The sequence below is a fragment of the Camelus bactrianus genome, chromosome 1, assembly GCF_048773025.1.
Source record: "Camelus bactrianus isolate YW-2024 breed Bactrian camel chromosome 1, ASM4877302v1, whole genome shotgun sequence".
NCBI lineage: Eukaryota > Metazoa > Chordata > Mammalia > Artiodactyla > Camelidae > Camelus > Camelus bactrianus.
In genome coordinates, this window is record NC_133539.1 from 59537908 (window position 1) to 59558975 (window position 21068).

The 21068-nt window shown below is 45.1% G+C and overlaps 1 protein-coding gene across 15 annotated transcripts in view; it reads left to right on the forward strand.

Annotated features, from left to right (window-relative positions):
* Positions 1 to 21068, forward strand: part of KALRN (kalirin RhoGEF kinase) — a 616794-nt gene that overhangs the window by 158549 nt on the left and 437177 nt on the right. For all 15 annotated transcript variants that reach the window (XM_074364800.1, XM_074364803.1, XM_074364805.1 and 12 more), the window contains exon 2: positions 17265 to 17339. In XM_074364800.1, the coding sequence (XP_074220901.1) occupies positions 17265 to 17339 (75 nt within the window). The remainder of the gene's footprint in view (positions 1 to 17264; positions 17340 to 21068) is intronic.

The window sequence follows — 21068 nt, forward strand, 5'->3', positions numbered from 1 at the left end:
CTATCCACCTAAATGATTAGCACTGTCAATAGAACTTTTCTGCAATGATGGGAAAGTTTTCTGTGTTTTCCAATACGATAGCTGTTAGCTACTTCAAATGTGACTGAGGAGCTGAATTTTTTATTTTGTTTAATTAATTGAAATTTAAGTAACCTCATGTAACTGGTAGTTACTGTGTTGGATAGCAAAGCTATAATTATCATCTTCTCATCCTTGCATTTTCATATGAATGTGTCTGTAATGGCGGTATTCTTCAAGCCATGTGATACGGAGCAGAGAATGCTTGAATTGGGTTTCTAGTCTCATCATGGGACCTTGGGTACCTTCCTCTCACTGGGTTCAGTTTCCCTCCCTGTAATTGAAGGACTAGCAGTCTGTAAGGACTTTCTAACTCTGGCATTCTACTTGGTTCTTCTTGGTTCTGGCCCCTGATGGGCTCTCTGGGAAAGAGGCTTCCTTTGTCACAGACCAGTGCTCTAAGGAAAAGGAAGATTGTTGCCTCTGTTCAACTCACCAGCATGGGCTGTTTGCAGAGCCACTGGGCACACTCAAGAGTTCTTTCTGAATGAGGGTCATGGGAGAGGGAGGTGAGAGGAAGTGATGCTTGATGCTTTACTCTGGGAGGCTGGGGAATATGTGAAGGGTGGAGGCCCTGGCCCCGTTCCTGGGATGGTGACCTACCTCTTTATGCATTCTCGAGGCTTAAAGGATAATATTCAGTTGTCAGAAGGGAAGGAGGTTGGAAGAGGTGATGAGACTCTCCTGGGGCTGGCATTTCATGAAGAACTGAGAGTGTCTCCCAGGTTTTGGTCTCAATGGGTATGCTGAGACAATTGCACATGTAGGAATTCAGGGATGTGCCTTTGGTTATTTTGACACAGTCCTCGTCCCACGTTGGGAATCATGTTCCCTGTGTTCCCCGAATGGGAATGGGAACATAGCCACACAGTCACCCCGCATCTAGTCCCATACTTGCCCTGCATACTAATGTCTGCCTGGAGTTCAGGGTTACAATTAGCACATTAATGTGCTGTACACCAGAGAAGTACAGGTAGACAGGGGATGAGCCAGGCTTTCTCTGATCATGGTTACCAAACCAGGGGGCTGCCTCTCTTCTGAGGCTGATGGTGATGGTTGCAGTGATGGGAGGGCTTTAGCTAGTGCCTAAAAGCATAGCCATGCTTCAAGACCAGAAAGGCTTAAAATCTGTAATTTCTTCCACACAAAGGCTGCAATACAGGCATGATAGCTAATACTTTACTTTTGTATGGGGCTTTGCAGTTTGGCAACTGCTTTATCTTGAATTTATTTAATCCTTACTAGGGTAATATTGAAATGTCCTTTTGAGGAAATTGAGTACAGAGAGGATGAGGAACCTCCTCAAAGTTGCTAAGTTGATGTTATGAGTTGAACCCAGATCATCTGACAACAAACCTGGTTTTCTTTCTGCCACCTCGTGGGGCCTAGGAGCTCTGTGAATGGCACAGTCAAGGAGTGCTGGGAGAGGACGTGTCATTAGGAGGTCCTTGTCATGTAGTGAATGAGGATTCCTGCAGACATCTGGCAAGAATATAGAGCACAATAAGATGTCAGGCTGGGGGTGATGGATTCAATCTCACCAACGTGCTGTTGGAGGGAAGCTGCTGGTTGCCTTCTCCCAAGCCTGTGGGCCTTTACTTCTTATGTGTGAGCCTACAATGGGACAGGGGCAGGAACCTCAGTCCCAGCTCTAGGAAGTGGCAGTGACACGAGTGGGGAGGATTCCCAATGAGGATGCTGCCTGCTTTCCTCTTCTGTGGCACTTCTCACTGAACAGCATGGGGCCACTGCTGGGTGTTAGAAATCTCATGGCTCTCATGCCTGGTCTGGGGAGGCTTCCTGGAGGAAGGGGGCCTGACAGCACAGGTCAGATCCTTTTGGGGCTTTGCTTCCTTTTCTGGGGGTTAATTCCAAGGAGCAAATTACAGAACATGCAAATAAAATGAAGGAGAGACATTGATCTCTCAGTCTCCATGCTCTTTATCTAAGAGGCAGAGGACTGTAAAATCCAGGCAAGAGGAAACAGAGGTGGTTTATTCCATATTTGAGTTTTGTTTGTTTCTTCGTATGGTCTTCATGTAACTATACAACTTGGAAACTTTAATACCTGTTCATTGAAGAAATTTTGAAAACTATGGAATAGTATAAAGAAGAAAATGAAATATCTTCGTAATACTCACAACCCGGAAATATATTGTATCCATATTTGGGATCATAACAAATTTGTATTTCTGAAGGTAAAAAAAAAACAATAGCTTAGCCTCAGCAATTTCATGTGATTCAACCTAACATATGTATAGCGCATGTATCATTAGTATCCTATTTCTTACTTTACATATTGTGAGCATTTTTCCATGAAATTATAAATTATTCAAAAATTAAAATTTTAATGGCTGTTTGGTATTCCGTTTAGAGCTATCTTAATTTTATCTAACTAGTCCCCTTCTGTTGGATATTTAGGCTGTTTGTAGTTTGGGACTACAATAAAAAGTGCTGCTTTGAAACTCCCTGTCCTCAAATATTTGCCCTCATTTTTCCTTGGTTCCTTAGGTGGACATCCAGAAGGGAAATTGAATTCCTAGATCATCGCTTTATGTGTAGCATCATTGACGTTCATATTACAGAACTGCCTTCTGGAGCGGGTGCGGCAATTTCACTTGCACTAGCAGGGATATGGGCAGAGAGGGCTAGCACTGAACTCTCGCCAACAGTAACCATTATAGCCTTTTCAAAGTCTTAGCAAATTTAATAGATTTTAAAACGTCTCATTGTTTAATTTGTATTTCCTTGATTACTAATTAGGTTGACCCCTTTTTCTTGTTTATTGCCATTTCTCCTTTTTTTGAAATGTATGTTTATATTCGTTGCCTGTTTTTCAGATAGGGAGTAGTAGTAATCCTTTGTCAGATTTGTTGTAAATATGTTTCCCACCTTGTCATTTACATTCTAAATTTTGTTTATACTCTGATGTATAGTTTAAAATTTTCCATAGACAAAACCGTAAATATTTTCCTTTCTTATTTCTTTCAATGCTTTCATGTCTAGAGAGTGCTTTCTCATTCAGGGATCTGTTAAATTCACCCATATTTTCTCTTAAGGTGCTTTTTTTGTATGTCATTTTTAAGATTTGTTTTTCTAATCTGTCTAAAATTTATTTTGGTGTATAGTATGAAGTTATGAGGGTTAACTTGATTTTTCTTTGCCAACTGGTTCATTTTCCAGTGCAATTTATTGAATAATTTGTCTTTTCCCCATTTCTTTAGATTTTTCCTTTATCTTATATTAGGTTCTTAAATATGTCAGATCTTTATTAGGTCTATGAATCAGGCTCCATTCATTTGTATGTTAATTCTTGTGTCTGTGCCACCTTTTAATAACTGCAGTTTAAAAATATATATTTTAATATCTAGTAGGGCAAGCCCAACCTATTATTCATCTTTTTTCCGAAACATGTTTAATTACTTTCATTCATTTATTCCTCCAAATGGAAGTCTAGTTGAAAATCCCTTTGGCACGTAATAGGTACTTAGAGATTCACTCAACAGATATCTGTTATACTATTTAGTTTTTTAATCCAAAACCATGTTGATTTTATTTTACTTGAAACTTCTGTAATATCTTGCCTTCCTGAGATAAAGCCTATTTGCATACATGGCAAATCTTTAAATGGCATTTAATGAAAAATTAATTTTCTTTTTACAGCTTATTTGGACTTCAGTTCTTTCAGTCATAAGACAACTTTATCTGTGATGAATGGTAGCCATTTTTTATTCACCATGGAATCACATCATAGAGTGGACAGCTGCTTAACGCAGTTGTCCTAAACTTTAAATAAGTTTGCTTTTACAATGCTTTTTGTAGATAGTGTCATAACCACAACCTAATTATTAAATGTTTAAAGTGCATGAATATTACATAAAGATCCTCTATATAAAAGATTAATATACAAAGGAGAGAATTTACTCTTAAAATAATAAGAAAAATTGGATAGTGAAAAACATTAAAGAAGTGTTAACCACATCAGTCATAATACCATTTTCTAGAGATAACCACCATGTACATCTGTGTATGTGGTTTTTAAACTCACATACAAACACCAGTATATATACGATTGGGATAAGGTTGTACATACTGTTTTACAATCTGGTTTTCCCGCTTAACCACACACCGTAACATTTCCCATGGCCTTAATTATTCTTGTACAGTGTCATATTTAATGGCTACATAGAGTGGGTAGACCATGGATAATTTTACCAATCACCTGTGGTTTAACATTTAGGTTTTGTGTGATTTTTCAATAATATAAAGCTGTAGTGAATATCATTACTCCCTACTTTAACATTATTCAAGTCCTCAAGCATATAAGCTGTGTTCTGAGTACATGTGCACATTCATCCATGGCCAAGGCAACCTCATGGCTCCCTGGTCACGGCCAGGACTCCTCTTCTTTAAGTAGCTGGAGAAGAGCAAAAAGAGCCATGTTTCCCTACCTCCTAGAGGTATTCTGCTCAGATTATTGGAGAAAATTATCAGTATTGGGGAATTAATGAGAAAAGAATGTCAGGGATCCTGGAATAGAAAACCTTAGCAATTTGGAGCCATCTATTCTATACGTAGGTGGATTGGGGGTCCGACCCACTGGGATTTGTATTCACCATTCTCCTGGCCTCCACATCTAGCTCTGCAACCTCTCTGGTCTTTCTTCCTCTGTGAACTTTCCATTCACAATGGCCTGACAGCTCAAGGCCAACTAAAGAAAAAGACCCACAGGGCACGGGCTCCCCTCTGGCCTCCTGTTTCTCCCTGCGGGCTTCTGGGGCTCTGAAGATTCTGCCCATGGGTAGATGTTAGGGCTACCTCATCACAGATGGTGGCCCTGCTGTTGGGATGTGTCTTCAGTAAGAGTGCTTCTCAGAAATGCCACCTGGCCACGTATATCTTTGTCTGGAACCCAGAGCAGTTGGGGAGAGGAGCCAGGAAAGAAGGGATGAGGCTAGCCAGCTACAGGCTGAACACATGGAGATTAGTATGGGAGGGGTGCCCAGGACCATAGTCCTCTGGACACAGGAGGAAGGGGCAAGCACTCAATCACAGCTGCTCCCTTTGGGGACAGCAGGCTTTCTTTTGCATCTGGGGAATGTGGCTTTGGGAGCAGGAGCATTTGAAGTGCTCGCCAAACAGCTCAGATTGGATAAGGGAGAGAAATAATACAAATTCAGAGCAACTACACACTTTACTACACAGTGAGTGTGAGCAGCATAGCTCACAGGTGTGTAGTGAGAAGGTGAAGAGGTGGTTATTAGCTGCCATTTTCTGAATTTTCTCCATTTACTTACTTGTTCTCTTATTCATTCATCTGTTCACATAATCAACACTCATTGAGCATCTACGATGTACTAGGCCCCATGCGAGGCTGCCAAGGTGAACAGGGAGGAAGGAAGGAGTGTTACATTGACTTAGCATCAGGTATGTGTCTGGTACCTTTAAATGGATTTTCTCCTTTAATCATCACCATAGCCTGTGAAGTAGGTATTTTTATCTCTGATGAGGAAACAGACCTAGAGAGGTTAAGTACTTTGTCTAAGGGCACACAGCTGATAAGTGCTAGAGCTGGGAGTCAGACTTAGTTCTGTCTGAATCCAGAGCCTGTGCTTTCCTCAGGGCTGTGAACCTCCTCTCAGGATGTGCCTGCGCTGGGAGAGCCACCATCTTCTGCAAGATGGCTTGTTGTGCAAATAGTGGCCAGGTTTGCCCCACTGTGGCTTCCTGACTAGGAACAGCTGAGAGTCTCCTTATCCTGCCACAATCCAGCCTCCAAGGGCTCTTAAGTAAGCTTGCAGACCCCCTGTGCTGGCTCTAATCCTGACCATAACCCCTCATGGATCTAGGGATGGTCTTGGGTCAAGTTGTCATCCCTCTGCCAGCTGGGGTCAGAGGCCAGGGGGAGTCTTCAATTAGTATGGTTTCCAGGAAAGACACTGTCTAGGCATTTGTAAAACTCACTTCGTGCTTAACCTCATCCCTTCTGGCCCTCAGTAACTCCGTTACAAGACAAAACCATCTCCAAGGCTTATCCTTAGAGTGTGGGATTCAGTGCACAGCCTTCACCTCCCACCATCTGCCTCAGGTTCCTTTTATCCAGGCTAAGGAATCTAAGTCATTTTTTCTTCTCTAGCTACTTTCCCTTACAGCCCAGCCACAGTACTGGGCTGTGAGTGAGGCAGATGCTGCGTGATAGGATCTAGTGGTTAGAACTCAGATTATAGTGTCTCATTCTGACTTTGCTTTAGACCAGAGGTTCTCTACCATTTAGGAAGCCTTTGACCCTTTCTATGAAAAAAAAAATCTCATGAAGACTAGAATTACACAATTCTCTTCTCATAAAAGTGGGCACATGTGGACATACACACAGTAACTTGCATGCAGCTTCATGAGGTTCAAGGCCTTTCCTACCACGCACATTTCTGAGGCAAGATTAGGAAGCCTGCTTTGGTTTAGCAGGTGCTCCTGGAATGTGCAGCTTAGTGTGTCCTCTGGTGAGCAGAGTTGAGTTTACCTGGGCAAGCCTTTGCAGACACCCCACCAGCTCCTTGTTTTCCATGTTCAGGGGAAGAATTCTAGCTTCATGAGATATTCAGGTTATCTTGTTTTCCTGTTTAGCACTTGACATGGTGATGCTTCTTTCTTAAGAAACAGCGGGCATCACGAATCAGACTCTTTCCTCGTCCTGGTCATTTCCTAGCTTATGCTGCCTCTTCATTATGCTAGGTCTGCAAGGGAAGCTTTGTTGCTTATCTCTGGCAAACATTAACTCATGTCTCTGTTACTGTGGCAAGGTCTGAGTAATGGGTGGGGGGAACTTAGCCACTCTTCTCTGTTCCCTGACCCCCACCAGAGAGACCTCAGTACGCACTGCTATCCTGTCCAGTCCAGGACCTTGCTGATGTTCCCATTACCCATTGCCTCTTTGCTAGTTACTGCTCCTTCACTTTTCAGACACTTTCTTAGACCTTGATTTTATCATCTCTTTGGGATTTTCTGAATATTTGTCCCTTGTATATACATCTATCACTGTGTTTCTTACCTGATATTAAAATTACATGTTGATATGTCTGATTCTCCCTCTAAACCAAAAGTCCTTTAAGGTCAGGAACTCTACATTTTTTATCATTGTACCCATAGCGACTGGGACTTGACTTGGCACATATAGGTGCTCAATATTTATTGAACTGAATTGTTTAGATACCCAAGGTAATAAGTTAAGAAGAGGTTTAAAAATTCCTTAAAACTCTAGGAATCTTTCCATGGCCAACTCATCCACTTCAGTTTATCCAAAAATCTAAACATAGTATTGGGGGACATAAGGAGTTCATGCTGTCTCACTTCCACGGGAGGGGTGTGTGTGTGCGTGCGTATGCGCATTCACACACGCACAGACCTTTCTTCCTTGGTTACTTCAATTATTTTAAAACAATACCAAAACAAGTCTCTTAAGTCTCTGTAGTAATCTCTCTCTGTCTCTGTCCTTCAACACTTTTTCATATTTATCTCCTTGATATATCTTAACATCTCTTTTGCCTCTGACTCTTTCTCATTTGATTCATATATCCTAAGTCTGAACAGCAGCCACTCTGAGTAGCAACTACACAACTAGCTCAGGACCAAGGACAGCAGCATGCATGGCCTTCAAGTGGGAGAAGGTGCTTTAGTTTGCTAAAGTTCACTCAGTAATATGACTTTTGGGTGTGGCCCTTCTCACCTGTCACGCTGGACTTGCGATTCTGCAAACCTGGTTATTACTTTGATCCTAGTTTTTCCATGCCTGTGGTGGACCTGTGTCCAATCTGTACCCAGTATTTCCCTGTGGCCTTGTTTCCACTGATGGGCATGGTATCTGAGACTAAGGCAGGAATGGCACAACTGTGGAATCAGAAAGCCTGAAGGTGGGAGCAGGGAGAAGCTCTGGGCTGGGGTGAGAGAGACTGCTCCAGGAGCTGCCCCAAGGATCTGCTCTGAGCTCTGCAATCAGCCATTGCTAGTTCACTGCAGCAACCCACACCTGAATTTCAGGCCATGGGATGGGGTAGGGGGGAGAGGTCTTGGGAAGGTGCTGGGTCATTTCATGTTTGGATGCCTGCCAGAGTGCCTTCCATAGTGACAGATGCCAAAGCTGGCTTTTCGAAGCAACAGTTTCATCTTTAACTAAAGTCATAATGTCCTGATTAAATTAAAATTAATTAAAATTAAAATACTACTGAGAAGCAGACTGGGGAAGAGGGAGAGAAATTGAGAGTGAGGGTCTCAAGGAGTGAAATTTTCGTATGTCTGAACTTCCATAGAACACACCTTCTGCCTCTGAGTACCTCTATAACCCTTTCAAAATAATAAAAGTATATACTGCTAATGTTTAGCAGTTGATTCATATTTATCATTGACTGATTCCACACTGGCTAATGTTCTCTGTTACTTTGTGGACCCATCCAAGAGTAATACTCAATGTAACGAAAAGAGGATAAATCTACTACTATCACCACCATCCATGAGGTATGAGTACTTGGACCTGATCAGTTGGCAAAGACTGTTAAAAAAAAGTGATCAGCAGATGTAGTCACTTTTGAAGTGTTCATTTCCTTCTGCCCAGAGCGCATTGAAGGATGTCAGCCTTTCTGGGAAGGACGGGAAGGAGGGAGTGTGTCTTGCAGCTGAGCTCACAGTTCAAGCTAATGTTAAAGCTTGTGAAGAATAAACAGAAATGGTTTGCTCATTAGCTGGGCTTAGAGAGGTGCTACTCACATGTTTAAAGTGCTAATTATTAGTGAGCTTTAATGGAGCTGATCTAGCAATGGTAAGTGTCACAAACTTCTGCCCTTCGAGAGTAGCCCATTAGCCAAGACCTTATATCTAATATTGAAACTGGCCACAGTTAAAGTTTGTGTGGAAGCGTGAGTGAGAGAAAGATGGAGATGGGGTAGAGATAGGCACAGAGAGGGACCAGGAGAGAGAGGCACAGCCATTATTAAGCAGATTTTGTATGGAAAGCACCATGGCACTGTGGATGAGTGAGATTTGGTTGCTCATTAAGTGCCAGCTCTGTGCCAGGCACTAGAGATACGGAGATAAGCATTCAGTCCCTGCCCTCAAGAGCTTAGAATCTAGAGAGCTTAGAATCCAGGTGCAGGGGTGGAGATGGCATGGCATTGAGGTACCTGCCATGTGACATACAGAGAAGGGAAACCAGGCTAGCCTGGGGTCAGGGAGGAGTTAGGAAGACACCCTGGGGAAGGGACACAGCTCACTATGGAGAAGGGCAGAAATGGTTATTATGACGAGTGAAGTTCAAATGCATGTCAGAGTTCAGAGAAGGTAGACACTGCATCCTTGTGAAAAGACGGCTCCATCTGGCTATCATCTCAAGCCCCTGGCTACTGCCTCACGCTGCATAAGGCCTCATCAGTTTGCTTGGAAAAGCTTGGTATTGAGCACTTGCCAGAAGAGGATCCCTTGTGTTTTTTTCCTCTCCCCCTTAGCATTGAAATCAGGTGAGCTGAAGTTTGTGAATGTCCTTCTCTCAGAAGTTACATGGCGTGGTGCCAGGAGGAGGAGGAGAGCCTGCCATGTTGTTGCTCCACTGTGGCTGCTGTCCAAGGGGAGAGAGGATGCTGCCTGCTGGTCTGACATTTGCAGGTGTCAGTGATGGAGGACGCTGCAGGGAGTTGGCCTCACTGGGGGCGATGGATCCCCAGGCTGGGGAGAGCCAGTGGATCCCCACTGGGCTGTGTGTCTGCTGCTGACCCAAAGCTGTCCAGTTTCTTTCTCTGCCAGGTTTATTCCTTCCATTCAGCATGTACTTGCTGCCTCAGTGGCAGTTATTTTAAGGAGATCTCCAAGGAATATATTTATAGTCCCTGGAGGAGTTTTCCAACAGGCAGTTTCCTTAATAGCTCATTAGCGTCTGTAAAGAGGAGACAAAATATTCACCTCCATTTCTGCCTGTGTGTGTGTATATGTGTCTTTCTCTCCAACTTTTTCTCTCTCACTCTTTACCCTTTTCCCTCTCAGCCTTGCCACCTCTCTCTCCTCTTGTGTTAATATAGAAAGGAGGGGAAGGAGAGAAGGGACAGATCACCGCCTCTTCACACTGATAGGTTCCCTCTCATCCTAGCTGCACTGTGTCTTTTCCCAAGGGCTCTGCCCTTCTAGTCCCCACACAGAAGGGGTCATGTCCTTAAGTCTCTTCCCTTTATGAGTCAGTTCCACACTGCATCTTCATGGGGACTTACACAAACTCTCAGCCTCCTTACTGGCCTGGCGGGCTCCCAGGAGGTACCTAGCAGATGAACATTCTTCCTGCCTTTCTTGGAACCTAGGGAGAAGATAAAAAGAGACCAAGTTCCAGTACCCCCTGCCCCCCTATTCCACCATCTACCATACAGGGGCCATGTGTCCCATCCCTTCCCACCCCCCCACCCCCCCGCAACCTGCTGTCTCTTTGAAGATAAAACAGAATGTGATATGGAGGTTGGGGTCAGCACCTGCTGGGTCCAGCTTTGTTTTAGAAGCACAGCTTTCCTTTGGGACCAGCCAGACTCTACCCAGCCCTGGCCCTGGCTGCAGCACAGCCCAGCTCTCTGAGCTTTGCAGGCACTTGCAGCCACAGCTTTACTGGTGCCTTCTCGGGAATCAACCCTGTTGAGATTGATCATGTTCAAAGTGAGATCACAGAGCCCAACCACCACCTCCAGGCCTCTCTTTCCATCACTCCCTAAGCCTGCTTTTCTGTTCTGTCAGTAAGCCCTCTCCGTCTCTAGCACACAGCTTGCTTGCCCCTCTCTCTCTGCCTTGGCACATGTTGCTTCCCACCAGAGCACCATCCTGTGGCCCTCCCCTAATTCAAAACCTGGTTCAAAGATCACCTCTTCGAGGAGCTGCCCTGATGAATTGCCACCAACTCACCACTCTTACTCTTTGTCTTCTTAGGACCTGTGCCTCCTCAGTTTCATTCAGTATTTCTGTAGTCTCTTGCATGACAGGCACTGTGCTAGGTGCTGGGGTAGAACAATGAGTAAGACATGGTCCCCACCTGCAGGGTGTCAGATCAATTAATGGGAAGCAGAATGAAAACACAGAAATGCCTTTCAGGAGTGAAAGAGTGCAGGTACAGTCAGGGGCAGCTCAGCTTGACGGGGAGGTCAGGGAACTGCACAGAGGAAATGATGGATTAGAGAAAGATTTAAGAGGTAGAACCAACGGAACAAAGTGACTGAATCAATATTTGCAATGTAGGAGAGGGACGACTAGGCTATGCCTCCTTTGCCTCCCAGGCTTCTATGTGGGTAACTCAGTGGATGATGGTACCAGTAATCAGGAGGGAAGGGATGCGGGGCAACCATGTTGGAGGCAGGTTCAGAACCTCAGAATCTTAAGTTGTTTTTGTATACAGTGTCTGGTAGCTTCCTGATGTCAAGGGAAGTGGGCACAAGGTATTAGGCTGGACATTCTCACAGGGCAAAAATTAAGTCTCCCCTCCCAGGGAGGGAATTACCTGAGATGAGCACTGTGCTCTCTTTAGAAATGGTGCTCCCTAGGGTGGGGGCACCTCTCCTTCCTCTGTTTCTCATCCAGCATTGCCCAGTGTTCAGGGCTTTGTACCTGTTGGTGGGAGTGCAGGTGCGAAAAAGAGGCATAAACCACCTGGCTGCTCTGTCCTCCAGGGCCATCTCAGAGATGGCATCTTGGCCTATAAATAAGATCAGTGATGGTATTTGTGGTACTGAGAGCAATTAGAGGAGGCAGAGGGCTCTGAAGGTTGGGACAGTGAGGAAGATTTGTGTAAAATTAAAATACTTGATCCATAAGAGAGTGATTTAAGTTACCAAAATTCTGACCAGTTTGGACAAGTGTTATTCATAAACGTCAAAAGATAAGACACGGCCCAGCCTCAGTGCCCTGAAGGCAGGTAGCCCTCCTGGATAGCCTTTTCATTCCAGAGCTGTGTTTGAGTTCTGGGTCACAGAGTAATGGCTGAATCTCTAGAATCCTGGACAGTGGTGAGGGGTCTTCCCGTGGCCGAGATGGGAGGGGTTGTGAGTGGCAGCACTGGACCAGATTTTAGAGGTTTCTGCTTAGACGAGGCTAAAGTTTGCTTTTATCTGTCTCTGCCTCTGAGGCAGCTCTGGGATAGAAAGACATGCTTTGGAGTGTAGCACTTCCCTAAACATAGTGTATATCATCACCTGGGCTTCTTGTTAAGGCACAGGCTCTGATTCCGTAGGTCTGGGGTGGCGCCTGGGATTCTGCATTTCTAGCAAGGTTCTAGCTGGTAGGTGATGCTTGTCACTTTAAGTAGCAAGGATTTAGAACTCACCTTTAGGAAGCCTTTCCTTTGAGCTCCCTTGCATTCTGTACAGGTGATGTCCTATCTCTGATAACAGTTCATCATCCTATCTGCACATCTGTTTCTGCCTGGAAGCCTCCTGGAAAGCAGGGTCCATTCCTTAGTTGTCAAAGTATCGCCAAAGCCCAACGTTAGGCCTAGCACATAATAGGTGTTCAATAAAGAATTGATGAACGAAAGAATCTGGAAATAGGAAACTGTCCAAATTACTCCCAAACCAAGGTTGGGCCTAATGAATTCTTGAAACTCTCAATTCTAAGCCAAATCTCTTTTGTCCAGCAGATCAGTCAGTGTTTCAGTGCCACCTTCATCAAGGCTCCCGTGCTGGACACCATAGGAGTGGAGTGGACAGAGGAGACAGAGACCTGAGCATTGAGAAATTTGCTGTCTCAGTGGTGAACCAGGGTTCAGGCCCATTTGATGCAACATTAGAATACTTACACAATAACTTCTAAATAAGTGCAAGTTGAGGGGGTGTGACTGAGAACCAAAAGGCGATAAAGAGCAATCCATGGGTACTGTGGCAGCTCGCACCTCCGAGTGCTCAACACTTACTTGTTTGTTTCTTTGCTTGTTGAAGTCAGGATTGCTTTCGGAAGGACATTAGCATGGATGAAGCACCCAGCTGCCCTGGGAGACTCACTGTCATCCCAGAGCCATAAAACCACGGACAGGGCCTGGGACACAGGGCTGGTCCTGCTCTTGCCATGTGGGGCCACAGAGGCTGGGATCCAGAGTGAGGATGATTGGCATTTTCCAGCATAGGAATGGTGACTAGAAAAATGTGAAGAGGAACAGGCAGCAGCCATATGAGCATAAGCCATTTGGAGCGAGGAGGAGGCAGGAGTAGGGCTTGGAGAAGACCCCTGCTGGAGATCCTGGGGAGACGCGGGGGTAATTTTTACCTCCCTAACAGAGTCAGAACATTTCAACTTTGCTAATTAACAGAACAGCAGGCTTGTAATTCAGACAGCAGCAGGACACGAATGAGGTGGGACTGGCACTGAATGCCAGCGAAGTATGCCTTGTCCTTAAGATAAAGCACAGCGTTCCTGTTGGGTGAGGTCCATGAGGGAGCCTTCTGGTTCTTTCCTACAGTAACCTCAAGGGCACAGGGGCTTTTATTTCTTCTCAGGGTTTCTTTAGAGACAGCAAGAGGCCTGGGGTTCACAGTCTAATAGTGCTATCAAATATACCTTGTATCAGAGAGAGTAGTTGCAGTTCAAGTCTGCCTCCTTCAAGGTATATATATCCCATAGGAGTTCTTCCATCACTAGTCTCCCATTTAGGTAAGTTGGGCTGTCTGCAGAATGGGCTGATGTGCCCTGAGCATTCCAATCCCTAAACTGATTCCTGGGAAAGAATGGTCTGGGAGGCCAGGGAAGAGTTGTTTTATCTTCCCAAAGTGCACTGAATTGTTTTAGGGAATTGGTTCTCAATACTTTCTTTCAAGGCATATTGATCTGATAATCTGAGGATCTTAAAGCCAATAAACATGAAGGAAAGGTTTAAAAAGTCTCAGAATATTAGAGCTGAGTGGTACTCTGGAGATCATCCACCCAGATCACCAGCACTTGGTGTGACAGATGAGGCCACTGACCTTGTGCAAGTCACTTTAGGAAGAGTTAGCATTTCATTCATTCATTTATTCTTTTATCAGATATTTATTGAACATTTACCTTGAGTCTGCCCAGACATGTACCTAATAGTGAAAACATGTTGCTATTTCATTGGTCCTGTTTGAGGTAGTATTCAATGAAGTTCCCCTTTATTATAGATTCAGACAGCTGGTTTCACAAGGGCCCTGGGGGAATTGATACATAGAATTTTTAGCCAGTGCAAATAGGTTTTCTATGCAAGGTCACCAACTTCTGAGCTGCTGGGCTAATTAGTTTAGCTCTGCTTGGCTTTACAGAATACATATATTGTTGAAAATTTATTTGTAATTCAATTTTTTGGCAAGTGAAAAACTAATTCAAACCACTAAGGCAGCTTTTATTTAAAGAGACCCTGGAGCAAATCCTTTTAGAACATGAAAAATAATGTTGCTGCTGTTGGAAATGATTATCCCCTGGTTAAAGATTTTGTAAATCTGGACACTTTAGGTTTTCTTCTGGTAGGCACACAACGTGGGAGATAGCTCAGCTGCTGTCTGAACTGGCTGGGGGAGGACTCTGGCCTGGGAAGAGGAAGCCCTGTGAATCTTAGTCCAGCCCACCCCAAGGTATTGATGTGTACTCTGGCAGATGATTGCGAGTGACTCGAACAAGCTGTTTCCCTTCTCTCAGATCTTGGAGTCTGGAGGGGAAGATAAAGAGGTGGAGCATGATGAGTGGAGTGTGCAGGATGAAAATCCAAGCTCTCTCTCTCTCTCTCCACAGGTAGGGGATGGAAGGGGGCAGGATGGGGAACCTTGTGCTTCTGATTTTGCAAATTCCAACCTCTTCCTTAATGTCTGGGGACTGTGTGGAATTAGAACCATCTCACAGACTTTAACATGGTAGGGGAGGAGAGAAAGAACAGTGGAAAAAAATTGGGCAGGAGTTTAGGAGAGAAGAGGGTTATGTGGATTCTTATTATACAGTAAAATCTCAATATAGGTCTTGCTATTTTTGAACTTGTAAATAATCTACAAAGACAGGACTGAAGTTTAACTTTTCTTATTAAACCTTTTTTTGTACAGAAATTAATACTGTATGTAGTGACATCAAGGAGGGTATTTTAACACTGATATATATTTCACATATGAAATTAAGCTATTTTGATGCAGAAGCATCATTCTACATGAGAAATTCAGTGTTAGAGATGGTCCTTGTCTAGTTGGTAAAGCCTGAGAAGACTCTTCCTTGCTAAGGAAGCTGAAACTTCTTATTGCATCATGATGAAAAAAATACCTGTGTATCTAGTTGTAATTTCTATAATAATTTATATTCATCCTAATTGGTTTCTACTAGTGAGGTTTAATAGCTTTTCTGTGTTGGAAGAGAAAGTCAGAGCAGAAAGATATGTAGAAACAAAGATAGAAAGTGCAACACAGTACTTATAGGCGGAGGGTATAGCTCAGTGGTAGAGTCTGTGCTTAGCGTGCCCAAGGTCCTGAGTTCAATCCCTGGTGCTTCCACTAAAAAATATATATGTAAATAAATAAACCTAATTACCACCCCCCAAAACAAACAGAAATAAATAAATAAAATGCAGGTGACAATGTGAAAAAAATTAAGAATTTGAAAAACAGTGCTTGTAGTTAGAACTCTCTTTCCTATAGTGTTTTTTTTTCTTCTGTTGCTCACTGTCTTCTTGGAGTGAACCTTGTGGCTGGTTACTTCAGCATCAGGGACTCTGAGCCAGCTTCTAAGGAGAAGCAACTGTGAATAAAAAGGCTCACTGTCTTCATTTAGTGAAAAATGAAAAAAGAGAAACAGATGAAGTGGTCAGAGGCACTTTCGAAATGTGTTTTGGGTTATGGTATGACCTCTGACCAAGGAAATGGGCATTCTGGGGACATTCCTCTTCTCCTCTTTGGTTGAGTGTGCAGCTTGCTTATTTCCCTTCCCTAGGCCAGTGATCTTAGTCCTGGGTTGTTGCCAAAATTCCCAATGATTTTCGATCCTTGAAATAGTCAATGTTTAGGGATTGAGATGGCCCAAGTGGGACCACCCTGCCCAGCACGTTTCTCCCCCTGTGGATGATCAGGCTAGGACCACAATGGAGTAAGCCAAGTGGAGAAAGGGGTGTCCATGGTCTCTGGTTCTGTCTCACTGAGCTGACACAGAACCGCCTCTCTTCCAGGGTCCCTCTGTGCCATGTCCCTATTGGTAGAACACAGCAGAGATTCCAGTGACAGCTCACAGGGCTCATAGAGTGGGCTGGATCTCCCTGAGAGTCCTTGTTGGGTACTCAGGGTAAATGACAGGGGTGCTGTGGGCTGGCCTGGGTTTTTTTTTCTGTGTGTGTGTGTGTGTGTGTGTGTGTGTGTGTGTGTGTACACTGAGTCCTCCCTACCCACACATCTCACAATGGGCTGGGTTGTCCTTTGCCTCCTGTGGCTACTGTTTCTCCAGTCATATTGTTATATTCCACTCTGTGTGAGCCCCAGGCTTCCACCTCCAACCCCCTAACAGAACTCAGTTGGACCCCAGAAAGGACTTTCCAACTGAGAAGTAAAATTTGGCAATGAGTTGCTGAAGAAGGGAGTATGTTCCTTCCCATGGGATAAGTGTAACTCACCCACTGTCCATTGTGGGCTGATGATGGTGACACTGGAGGGGAAGGAGATGGAGAAGGGTATGGTACTCAGCTTTGCTTCTCACCTGGCGATTTTTGCTTTTCCCATTTATAGAATGAAGACGAACAGTTGTTGTGCCACAAAGAAGAAAGGCAAAAAGAATTATTTAGGACATTGTGGCCCACCTTGATATTAACTAACCTATTCAACAGATATTTACTGAATGTCTACTGGGTGCCAGACACTGTGCTAGCACTAGAAGTGCAAAAAATAATTTTTTAAAAGCCCCTGTCTTCAGGTTCACAGCAGCAGGGATAATTGTTGCCTCTAAGGCATGGAGCTTTGTGTACATGGTGGGGGATGGCTTGGACTGTCCTCTCCTTGAAAGGGATCCGGAAGGCCACACCCCTGGTCACCCCTGTGGCGTGGCGTCACGTGGAGGTGTCTTTCTGTTGTGGAGCCTCTCCTGTTCTTGGGCTGGGCTGGAGGACCTGAACAAGGCATGACTTTCTGGCCCCGATGCAGTTGGAAAGCTGAGGGTGGGACCCAGGGCTTCAGCCATTGGGCCCTTTTCACCCTGACTCTTTCTGTTTTGTTCTCCAACAGGGTCTTTTCGGAATGATGGTTTGAAAGCTTCTGATGTCCTTCCCATCCTGAAGGAAAAAGTGGCCTTCGTGTCTGGTGAGTGTCTATTGAAGTTTCCTTTGTAATGGACCTAGAGAAGTTGTGTGTGTTTATGTATGTGTGCGTGCGTACGTGCATGTGTGCGGGCACTCACATCTCTGTGTGTTAGTGAGAGAGAGAGGGGTGGGGTGGCAGCGATGCTCAGGGCAGCTGCTTCCTCTCTCCAAAGGCAGGCAGAAAGGGAAGGGAGTGCTCTGGTCCCGGCTGGGTGTCGTGGAGGATGTTCATAACCACAAATGGAGGCCCCCCCAGAACCCCTTTCACACTCCGCACACAAATCCACCTCACCCCACCCCATTCTCCCAGGCCTGTCAGGCTCATAGGAGCTGCTGAGGCCCCTCTGAAAGATACTCCAGCTGGAGAGATCTGTCCTCTGCACACATTCCCAGAGGTTTTATTTGAGTTTGTCTCTGAGTGGGTTGTGGACAGGAGATTTAAATTTTTTCTGGCTCCTCCTTATCTCCCCTTCCAGCAAAGGGAACTCAGCTGAGTGTCTATTTATTTTTCTGAATAATATTCATTTCTTACTTCTCTCTCCAACTCATCCTGTGCACATGGTCCTTTTCATATCTAATTCAGAGGTCATCAAACTATAGCCTGTCTTTTGCTGCAGGTGAGCCACCTGTGTTTGTAAATAAAGTTTTATTGGAACATAGCCAAGTGCATTCATTTAATAGTACATTAGCTTCCTACTGCTGCTGTAATAAATTGCCACAACCTTGGTGGCTTACAACAACAGAAATACATTCTCTCACAGTCATGGAGGCTGGAAGTCCACTGTCAGTTTACTGGACTGAAATCAAGGTGTCAACAGGGCTGTGTTCCCTCCGGAGGCTCTAGGGGAGAATTTGTTTCTTTCCACTTCCAGCTTCTGGGAGCGGCCAGCATCCCTTGGCTTGTAGCTGCATCAATCCCATCTCTGCTTTCATGGTGGTATTGCCTTCTCCTCTCTGTCTGTGTTAAATCTCCTTCTGCCTCACCGTGGGGATACCTGTGACTACATTTAGGTCCCCCTTAGATATTCCAGGATATTCGTCCCAGTACAAGAGCCTTAACATAATCACTATCTGCAAAGACTCTTTTTCCAAAAAAGGGTAAAATTTACAGGTTCCAGGGATTAGGACTCGATATGTTTGGGGGCCATTATTCCACCCACTTCAAGTATTGTCAATGGCCACTTTGTTACTATAACAACAGAGTTGAGTAGTTTCAGCAGAGACCAGATGGCCGCAAGCCTAAATATTTACTGTCTGGCCTTTAAGAAAGAGTTTGGTGACCCCTGATGTAATTGAAGCCAAACTATAAGGTGCACAGCATCACTCTGCATGCTGGTTCTAGGGCATCATTATAGGCTTCCTGGATCAGAGTCTCTGTCAGGGGCTGGGGAATGACAATGTGAGTAGCGAAGGATCGCATTTTAAGAAACACACCCAAGTGCTTAACTTCTGTGGACCATGGACTGAGCCTTTGTTTCTGAATGATTCTGGGCATCTACAAGGAGTGGTGATGGAATCACAAGGAAAGAGCCTACACAGTCCCACAGTGCAGGGGTTCACTTTATAGGTACTACTGGCCTTGCTGATGGGCAACAGCTGAAACAGAGAGAAGGGAGAGAGAGGAGGGGGGTCTGGGGAAGGAGAAACCAAGCAGCAGTGTCTCCTACCTGACCAGAGGGAAGAGGCAAGACCACTGATTCAGGGTATAGGGGTAGGAGGTGTGGGCAGAGTATGTGATAAGAGTATGTAAGTCTTTGTAAGGTACTAAGTGCATTTCATAGCAACAGCAGCAGCAGCAGCAGCAGCAGTAACAGTAACAACATAGAGTTTTATTCTTTTTGTTGATGTTGGAGAGAGGAACTGGGAAGCTGCCTTTCTCCGTTAGTGTTACGTGCTTGTGTATCTTATGAGGTACTGAGCCCCTGTCACTGAATATGAAGAAGCACAGGCTGCTCCCTTGGCAGCAATCTCATTATGGGCAGAGGTGTAAGGCAGCCTCCAAAGCCTTTGTAAACATAGATCTGAGTGCTTGCTGAGTGTGTGGGAAGACCCTTTGTAGAAGTTCTGGGGCTGCTGAGCAGCACCAGACCTCTGACTTCTGCTGCTGCCCATGATCTGGGCTCCCAGGACATGGCCCACAGGTCTCCAGGAGCCCAATCAGATCTTTTCCTCTCCTTCTTTAATGCCTTAAGCCTTCTTAACCTGGTGACCTCCCTCTTCTCTGGGTGTCCTGCTAATTCTTCCATTTCTCTTATGTCTGTTGCTTCTTCTATCTATAGTGCCTTCCCCACACCTTCTGCCAGTTTGAGCCTTTCCTTTCCTTCCCACATCAGTTCCTACATTGCCTCCTCCAGGAGGCCTTCCTGGCTTTAATGCAGACCTTCTGAGCACCATCCTGTTCCACATCAGTTCAGGGCATATGAGTGCAGACACAGTATACTCTGACATGAGGACCCTTGCTTGATTATTCATGGTTTATTTTCTCTCACGTGAATGCCCTCAGAGCCCTGGGGCAGGGCCCAGCCAGCCCTAGAAAAGGGCTTCTCAAGTGGAGGGAGCTGTCCTAATGGAGCACAGAGCAGCGTTGTGCCAGGAAGGCAGTCAGGCATGAGGCAGGTAGACGCTTCCCAGAATAGAAGTAAGGAGATTGGGGGTAGCAGCTACACCCGTGTGCCGATGGGGGCCGAGTGGCTTGGGGTAGGTCTTATTCATCTGCACATGATGCTGGGAGCTTTGGGGCTTAGGGAACATTGTCCTTCTGTGCCTGGGAAGGACCCTGAGGGCGCCAGGGAGATGACTAGCTATGTCTAAAAAAACAAAAACAAAAGCAAAAAACAAACCATAAAAGGCTCTTGTGTCCTAAGCTTTTAGAAGACAGAACACAAAAATAAAACAAAATAAAGAAACCCAGAATTAAGTAATTCAGTCTTGCAGTTAACACTTCTTTCTGGGAGGAGGCACTGTGGGAAGTGGTGGGCAGAGAAACACAGTGCTGGCTGAGCCCCCTCCCTTGCTGGTGCCCCAGCGTGGCCAGGGTAGTGGGAATAGACATTTGGAATAATCCAGCCCAGCCCAGCCCAGCAGCCTCTGCGTGTAGGCGTGTGCACGTATGCAGGACAGGATCTGTGGCTGTGCTGGGGAGGGGGAGCCTCCATCATTCCCGCCCTGCCCCATCCTGCTCTCCCTTTCTTTGCCCTCTCCCCAGCTTCCTTCATGTGCTGTGCCTACCAGTTACAGCACCCATTGCCCCTTTTCACCCCTGTTGTCTCTGTGTGCGCTCACACCCTCCTTGTGGCCACCCCCTGCCGTCCCCTCTGCCACCTTATCTCCTATCAACAGCATGCCCTTTGTTCCCAGGGAAACTCCAGGCGGCTGTGGCACAATCTTTTATACTCTGGACCCGAGTCTCAGAGAGTGTTCCATAGAACAACAGTGGCATGAAATGATTTTCAAAAAATAAAAAGGGGTTGAGGGGGCATGTATAGCTCAGTAGCAGAGCGCATGCTTAGCATGCATGAGGTCCTGGCTTTAAACCCCAGTACTTCCATCAAGAAAACAAAAAGAAAAAGAGGTTCTACTCTCAAATAAGTTTGGAAAGTGCTGCCTATTATAGCCCCTTCTTGGAGATTTGCCATGTTTATTAAAGCGCATGCCCGTCAAGCACATGAAAGCATTTCCCAAATAACAGAACAACTCATTTCCTTAAAAATATGTGTATCCATTAACAACT